Source organism: Schistocerca gregaria, chromosome 6, assembly GCF_023897955.1.
Source record: "Schistocerca gregaria isolate iqSchGreg1 chromosome 6, iqSchGreg1.2, whole genome shotgun sequence".
In the NCBI taxonomy this organism is placed as follows: Eukaryota; Metazoa; Arthropoda; class Insecta; order Orthoptera; family Acrididae; genus Schistocerca; species Schistocerca gregaria.
Window position 1 is genome coordinate 389,537,736 of NC_064925.1, and position 8,870 is coordinate 389,546,605.

Below are 8,870 nucleotides of genomic sequence, written 5' to 3' on the forward strand. Positions count from 1 at the left end.
TGCCACTTGAGTTTGCTAAACATCTCCGTAACGCTATCACGGTTACCAAATAACCCTGTGACGAAACGCGCCGCTTTTCTTTGGATCTTCTCTATCTCCTCCGTCAAGCTGATCTGGTACGGATCCCACACTTATGAGCAATACTCAAGTATAGGTCGAACGAGTGTTTTGTAAGCCATCTCCTTTGTTGATGGACTACATTTTCTAACAACTCTCCCAATGGATCTCTACCTGGTACCCACCTTACCAACAATTAATTTTATATGATCATTCCACTTCAAATCATTCTGCACGCATACTCCCAGATATTTTACAGAAGTAACTGCTACCAGTGTTTGTTCCGCTATCATATAATCATACAATAAAGGATCCTTCTTTCTCTGTATTCGCAATACATTACACTTGTCTATGTTAAGGGCCAGTTGCCACTCCCTGCACCAAGTGCCTATCCACTGCAGATCTTCCTGCATTTCGCTACAATTTTCTAATGCTGCAACTTCTCTGCATACTACAGCATCATCCGCGAAAAGCCGCATGGAACTTCTGACACTATCTACTAGGTCATTTATATATATTGTGAAAAGCAATGATCCCATAACACTCCCCTATGGCAAGCCAGAGGTTACTTTAGCGTCTGTAGACGTCTCTCCATTGATAACAACATCCTGTGTTCTGTTTGCTAAAAACTCTTCAATCCAGCCACACAGCTGGTCTGGTATTCCACAGGCTCTCACTTTGTTTATCAGGCGACAGTGCGGAACTGTATCGAACGCCTTCCGGAAGTCAAGGAAAATAGCATCTACCTGGGAGCCTGTATCTAATATTTTCTGGGTCTCATGAACAAATAAAGCGAGTTGGGTCTCACACGGTCGCTGTTTCCGGAATCCATGTTGATTCCTACAGAGTATATTCTGGGTTTACAAAAACTAAATGATACTCGAGCAAAAAATGTGTTCTAAAATTCTACAACAGATCGACGTCAAAGATATAGGTCTATAGTTCTGCGCATCTGCTCGACGACCCTTCTTGAAGACTGGGCCTACCTGTGCTCTTTTCCAATCATTTGGAACCTTCCGTTCCTCTAGAGACTTAAGGTACACGGCTGTTAGAAGGAGAGCAAGTTCTTTTGCGTACTCTGTGTAGAAATGAATTGGTAGGTCCAGTGGACTTTTTTCTGTTGAGTGATTCCAGTTGCTTTTCTATTCCTTTGGACACTTATTTCGATGTCAGCCATTTTTTCATTCGTGCGAGGATTTAGAGAAGGAACTGCAGTGTGGTCTTTCTCTGTGAAACAGCTTTGGAAAAAGGTGATTTTCTGTCAAGTCGGTACATAGAATTTTACTTTCGAATTCACTGAACGCTTCACGCATAGCCCTCCTTACGCTAACTTTGACATTGTTTAGCTTCTGTTTGTCTGAGAGGTTTTGGGTGCTTTTAAACTTGCAGTGAAGCTCTCTTTGCTTTCGCAGTAGTTTCCTAACTTTGTTATTGAACCATGGTGGGTTTATCCTGTCCCTCACAGTTTTACTCGGCATGTACCTGTCTGAAACGCGTTTTACAATTGCCTTAAACTTTTTCCATAAACACTCAACATTGTCAGTGTCTGAACAGAAATTTTCATTTTGATCTGTTAGGTAGTCTGAAATCTGCCTTCTATTATTCTTGCGAAACAGATAAACGTTCCTCCCTTTTTTTTATATTCCTATTAACTTCCATATTCAGGGATGCTGCAATGGCCTTATGATCACTGATTCCCTGTTCTGCACATACAGAGTCGAAAGGTTCGGGTCTGTTTGTTATCAGTAGGCCCAAGACGTTATCTCCATGAGTCGGTTCTCTGTTTAATTGCTCGAGGTAATTTTCGGATAGTGCACTCAGTATAATGCCACTCGATGCCCTGTCCCTACCACCCGTCCTAAACATCTGAGTGTCCCAGTCTATATCTGGTAAATTGAAATCTCCACCTAAGACTATAATATGCTGAGAAAATTTATGTGCAATGTATTCCAAATTTTCTCTCCGTTTTTCTGCCACTAATGCTGCTGAGTTGGGAGGTCGGTAAAAGGAGCCAATTATTAACCTACCTTGGTTGTTGAGTGTAACCTCCACCCATAATATTTCACAGGGACTATCCACTTCTACTTCACTACAGGATAAACTACTACTAACAGTAACAAACATGCCACCACCAGTTGCATGCAATCTATCCTTTCTAAACACCGTCTGTGTCTTTGTAAAAATTTCGGCAGAATTTATCACTGGCTTCACCCAGCTTTCTGTACCTATAACGATTTCAGCTTCGGTGCTTTCTATCAGCACTTGAAGTACTTTACCAATGCAGCTTTGACAGTTTACAATTACAATACCGTTTGCTGCTTCGTCTCCGCATGTCCTGACTTTGCTCCGCACCCTTTGAGGCTGTTGCCCTTTCAGTACTTGCCCAAGGCCATCTAACCTAAAAAACTGCCCAGTCCACGCCACACAACTCCTGCTACCCGTGTAGCCGCTTGCTGCGTGTAGTGGACTCCTGACCTATCCAGCGGAAACCGAAACCTCACCACCCTATACCACCCTATGGCGCAAATTGAGGAATCTGCAGCCCACACGGTCGCAGAACCGTCTCAGCCTCTGATTCAGACCCTCCTCTCGGCTTTGTACCAAAGGTCCACAGTCAGTCCTGTCGACGATGCTGCAGATGGTGAGCTCTGCTTTCATCCCGCTAGTGAGACTGCCAGTCTTCACCGAATCAGACAGCCGCTGGAAGCCAGAGAGGATTTCCTCCAATCCATAGCAACACACATCATTGGTGCCGACATGAGTGACCACCTGCAGATGGGTGCACCCTGTACTCTTCATGGCATCCGGAAGGACCCTTTCCACATCTGTAATGACTCCCCCCAGTATGCACACGGAGTGCACATTGGTTTTCTTCCCCTCTCTTGCTGCCATATCCCTAAGGGGCCCCATTACGCGCCTGACGCTGGAGCTCCCAACTACCAGTAAGCCCACCCTTTGCGACTGCCCAGATCTTGCAGACTATGGGGCAACCTCTGGAACAGGACAAGCAGCCATCTCTGGCCAAAGATCAGTACAAACTGGAGAGGCCTTCCGTTCAGCCCTCCAGAATGTCTTTCGCCCCCTGCCACACCTCGAGACGACCTCTCACTCTACCACATGTGAGGGATCAGCCTTAGTGTGGGCAGTATCTCGGGCAGCCACAGTCGTAGTCCGATCGGGGGATGTGTGGGACGAGCTGGCCGTCCCTGACAAACCCCGATCTGGACCCCCACAGTGATGCCCATTGGCAACAGCCTCAAGCTGTGTGACCGAAGCCAACACTGCCTGAAGCTGGGAGCGAAGGGATGCCAACTCAGCCTGCATCCGGAAACAGCAGTTGCAGTCCCTGTCCATGCTAAAAACTGTTGTGCAAAAAACGTTTGAATTAATCTACAGAGAGCACAAACAAATCGACACAAAATTTAAACAATTATTAAAATACAAGATCGCCTAGTAAATGCAGTAATGCTGCTGCTTGCGCACTGCTTAGACACTGCTTGGCGGCGGAAGGAGACTACGCGATTTTACACTATTCAGGTACTAAATCGCAATGATACAACTCTCAAATACTATAATACGCCCGAAATTAAGAATTAAACTATGTAACAAATGAGTGAGCTAGGAGTATACGACTTTCTGCTGGCAGCTGCTTAGCCAATGGCGGCAGGGAGCACATTGGTTCGGCGGCACTCTCAGCATTGCATTTACTCGACCCAGTGCACCACTGTGGCATTCGACTAGCGACGAGAGATTTTAGGACAAGTCTGGTGACGAGCATCCTGGTGGAAGCTGCAGTCCCTCCACTGCAGGTCATGTGTGCACAACTGCTCGCCAGTTACATTGCACATGTTCATAGTTCTCCTGCGCATCCGAATCACCGTCTCCTTTTCCCACGACGGCAGTTCATTGCCTGCATCGGCAGCCCAGGTGAGGACTTACAATTGCAGTTGGCGTCCAATCCCTTCTATCTGAACTTGCCTTTACCACCTATGCTTGAGCTCCACTCACGTACACCTCCATGATGTACACCTATGCCATGGCTTCGCCTGGACCTTTTACATGGCCCTAAGGACTCAGTTAACCCCACGACTCTCCGCCGACACTTCCTCTCCATTCTCGACGTGTACTGAGGCCATGAGGCAGTTTACTGTGATGGCTTGATGGCTGTTGGTCACGTCGGCTTCGAGTATGTCCATGGAGGGCATATTGAACAGCATTCCTTGCCTGATGGCTGCATTGTTTTCACTGCAGAGCTGGTGGCTATATCTCCTGCTCTTGAGCATGTCCGTTCATGCCCTGTTGAGTCATTTCATCTATGTACTGACTCCTTGAGCAGCCTACAAGCTATCGACCAGTGCTACTCTCGTCATCCTTTGATAGCAACCATCCAGGAGTCCGTCTATGCCCTCGAATGGTCCGGTTGGAATCCCAGGCAATGAACTTGCTGACAGGCTATATGGAAACCGGAATGAGATTTTCACTCTGCAGTGAAGTGTGTGCTGATATGAAAATTCCTGGAGGATTAAAACTGTGTGCCGGACCGAGACGCGAACTTGGGACCTTTGCCTTTCGCGGGCAAGTGCTCTACCAACTGAGCTATCCAAACACGACTCACGCCCCATCCTCACAGCTTTACTTCTGCCAGTACCTTGTCTCCTCCTGAGGACGGGGTATGAGTCGTGCTTTGTGTTCCAAGTTATGACATTAGAGCATACCAGGTTGCTTTAGTATGAATATCAGGGTTTCAAGGCTTGCATTTATTACATTCAGTTTACAGCTATAATTAATACATCAGATGGAAGAGCAACTCAGTTTTGTTTTGTACCAATACGAGAGAAAGAAAGTTGCTACTCACCATATAGCAGAGATGAAAAGGCCTTGATGGCCGAAAGCTATGATTGTGTGAATCTTTTTATTGTAACTATCGCAGCTCTGCATCTCCGCTCTATGGTGAGTAGCAACTTTCCTTCTCTCGTATTGTTACATTCCATCCTGGATTTTCCATTATTTTATTTTTGTTGTGTACCTGTACACATGCTCTTTTTCATGTGTCATCTGTTAGAAAGTTTCAGTAGCAAAGGTGGTGGCTAGTGAGTCATTCATGTGTAGCCCGAATAAATTATTTCAGAAGGATAGCTGTGAACTAGCAATTCCAGTGACATCTATGTGGAAACTTTTAAGGAGATGCCTACAGCTATGGCCTTACAGTTAAGTTACTGCAAACTCTAGAGTCTACAGGCCGCAGTTTACCTGCCAATGTAGCAAACGAAATGTTGCTCCATGATGTAGATTTTCTGTATCATGTCACCTTCAGTCATGAAGCGACATTTCACGTAAGTGAAAATGGGAACACACATAATGAGTGCATCTGGGGGGGCCAGCAAATCCCCACGAGATCGTGCAGATGCATGAAAGTTGCCTAAATCAAACATTTTTCTTTCTTTCTTTCTTCTTCTTCTTCTTCTTCTTCTTCTTCTTCGTTCCCCCCACTCCCCCCAATGTCTTGGTGGAAAGTTTGTCTTCCTTTCTTTTTTTGGTGAAGCAACTATAACTGGTATTCGTTATCTTGATGTACTAGAGGTATAGCTCTTTCCTCAATTGGAAGAAGCTGAACCACAGAACTATATTTGGCAGCAAGATAGTGCTCCACCTCAGTGGCCTAACTCAGTATGCAATTTTTAAATGATGACATACTTGACCACTGGAGTGCTCACAGAGTTTGTTTCCCATGGCCTCATGTCAGCCCGATTTGAGACAGTGTGATTTTTACCTTTGGGAGTTCGTAAAGGATCGTGTGTTTATGCCTCTACTACCAGCTGATATACCTGACTTAAGAAACAGGAGTGAAGCAGTTGTTGCGACAATTAGACCTACTCCAGACACAGTGATCAGGGTTTGGGAAGAACTCGCATATTGACTCGATGTGCGCTGTGTGATGAATGGTGCTCACATCAAACACTGGTAAGAATAACTGTCAGGGTTGCTCTTTCATTCAATGTATTATTTATAGTTGTAAGTTGAATGTAAATAAATGCAAGCCTTAAAACCGTGAAATCCATATTGAAACAACCCGTTATTTACAACTTTCCACCTTTCAAAATGAGATTTGTAGTTCCACTTTTGTTGCTAAGACTTCTAGTTTCTCAGTTTGGTGTTAAGCCTCTTTCACATCATTTGCCAGTAGTGCAGGATCATGCGCTAATTGAAGGCAGTGAAATTGTACGTTTCTACATGTGTGATGTTTGGAATTTGGTAGACTCTCCTTTTCCATTCTCATATGACTTTCCAGAATAACAGTATCTGTGAGAGGCCATACTCTTGTCAAAATTCATTTCAGATTGTAAATAGTTCAGACAATCCACCTTAAATTTAACACTTGATTTAGTATTCTTGTGTTATCCCCAGTTTGGTATACTCCCAATTCAATGGGGCTTTTAGTAATGATTCCTATTGGATACTGTCATGTGCACATTTGAAATGAAGAAAGGTGATTACTAGCTCCTGGTTGCTAAGCTCTTGATTCAAATTGTTCCTGGATTCTTATTTAAATATTTTTGGATAAAATCTTCTGTGTGACTTCAGATAGGGATATCCTCCAGTAAGTATCTGAATCTGACTTCTCACTCCCCCCCTTCCCACCCCCCTCCCATTACCCATTTCCCCCCTCCAGTGGATGAATTGTTGCTGTGTTTCATTCCTGATGAAAATTTCCATATTCCATATGCTGATTATGCATTTATGTTGTAGGTTTTAAAAGGGTTGGATTTTTGGCATGGTGCTAGAGTTCCGAAACCAGTTGATTTTCTACTGCTATTTTGCAGTTCTTGAGTGAGCTACTTGCTGTGATCACTTCTTTGTAGCTTGGGGGTGGAATATTTTCTAGTGGTTCTTGTTTTCTGGATTTGGGCAAACTAGATTTCTTTTTTAGGTGTATACAGTTATGATATTTTTTAAATATTGTGCCAAGATTTTGTTTAAGAATATCACATGTATTAAAAGTATTACTTAAAGCAATGATTTTTTTTTCCATTACTCAAATATAATTTCTTGCATCACCATTTGGTGCCAGTGATTCTTTTCCTCTGCTGCAGGCAAGTAATGGCAGCATCTCACAGCTTTGGGCCGGCCCAGCGAGGGACATTGCGTTGGGAACAGAGGGAGCGGCCGCTGTGCGAGCTGCCATGGAGGGCTTCAGCCTGCCTCCAACTGCAGTGCCTGCTTGGGCATCCACCGTTCCAGAGGAGCAGTGGACAGACATGCTGCGGCAACGGATTACGACCTTGCAGCAGCACCGACAGCAGCGTCAGACACAGGAAGAGTCACCTTCTGTTTGAGTGTCAGTGTGTATAAGTGTTTGACTGAGAGACCACAGTGTGCAAGATTCTGAACTCTATAAGTGAAGCTTTTAATGGATGCTCATTCTATAGAAATGTTTGCTGTTCTAGACTTTTATTGCTTCCTGTAGAGTTGGCTCAGGTGAGCAACCTGAGGGACTAATTTTATTTTAGTTTTACAAATATCGGTTGTTTGGAGACAGCTTTGCGAACAGACTGTGCAAATAAGCTGTATACACCGAGTAGTATTTAGAACCTTCTCTGACCAATCATTCATTATATGCCATGTTACACAAATAAAATTGGTGAATATATTGTAGTGTTTGGTCCAATTATTTAAAAGAAGAAATCTAAAGAAAAACTGGCAGTTCAGTATTTGTGTCTGAATGCTAGTGTGAACATAATTATTGTTGAAATTCTCGTACTGTACTGAATGCTAGAAGTTTTTGGTATTGCCATTTTGTCATGCACGAGGAAAAGGGGTGGAAAACATTTTTTATTCAGGCATAAAGTAGAAAACCATCATGCCTCCTTAAATGTGTTAAATAATACAATAATATTTTTCTCTTCTTCTTAATAATATACAAGTATAAATACAAAAACCAATAAATGCAGTGTGCTAGCATGGCGGCTGCTCACTCTGCTTGAACTGTTAGCCAGTCACAGCATTAGACCCATGGAATCCCGAAAACGGCACTATTCCATCTTGTGAACTCGTAAATGCCATAGATTTAACACACACAAAACATTAAAACACTCATGTTTGGATCTGAAAACGCAAAAAATAACAACCCTTTAACTAACATTGGCCTCAGAGGCCCATCTATGATTTTTATCATTTTGGAAAAATTTACTCCTGGAGTTGTCTTCAGTGTTGGTTCACATTTCCTCTCATAACCGCAATCTTGTGCGGTTAGAAGCAATTTTTGAATAACTAGATGTCTGTCTGCACAGCATCTGTTATATATGTTATTGTTGACTCGCATTGATATTATTTCATTGTTCAACAGTCTTCCTAGTGAGAAACACGTGTATTTTGGTGCATTATTTCATACATGTTGGCTTTTCTACAAACTGGGAAATTTACAGATAAGAGGACTATCAGATGAGGAGATAAGGGAATTAGTGGAGCAGTTTCTAACTCTGAAAACCCACCTAGTGAGTTTGAATTTTCCATTGATAATGATGATGAGATAGGTGTAGCTGAAAATTTAAAATCTAGTCCAATTCTGTTGCATATGTCTTATTATGTTCTCATAGTGGGAATGAAATATGAGCTACAGCCCCTCAGGCTGGAGTTTATGGTAGACAAAGCAAAAGTGATGTTTTGAAAGAAGAACATGGACCTACAAAATGTTCGATTAGGAACTGTGATAATGGAGGGTCTTGTTTTATATTTTTGTTTTCCATACCCTTCACTGACAAAGCGTGTATGTGGACCAACAAGGTAGGTTGAATCACGTACAAGAACTGGGTAGT

At 43.2% G+C, this 8,870-nt stretch overlaps 1 protein-coding gene across 1 annotated transcript in view; it reads left to right on the plus strand.

Moving 5' to 3' along the window:
• Positions 1 to 7,710, plus strand: part of LOC126278692 (uncharacterized) — a 49,944-nt gene extending 42,234 nt beyond the window's left edge. The window contains exon 3 of the mRNA XM_049978953.1: positions 7,149 to 7,710. Coding sequence (XP_049834910.1) covers positions 7,149 to 7,391 — 243 coding nt within the window. The 3' untranslated portion in view covers positions 7,392 to 7,710. The remainder of the gene's footprint in view (positions 1 to 7,148) is intronic.
• Positions 7,711 to 8,870: the final 1,160 nt, after the last annotated feature.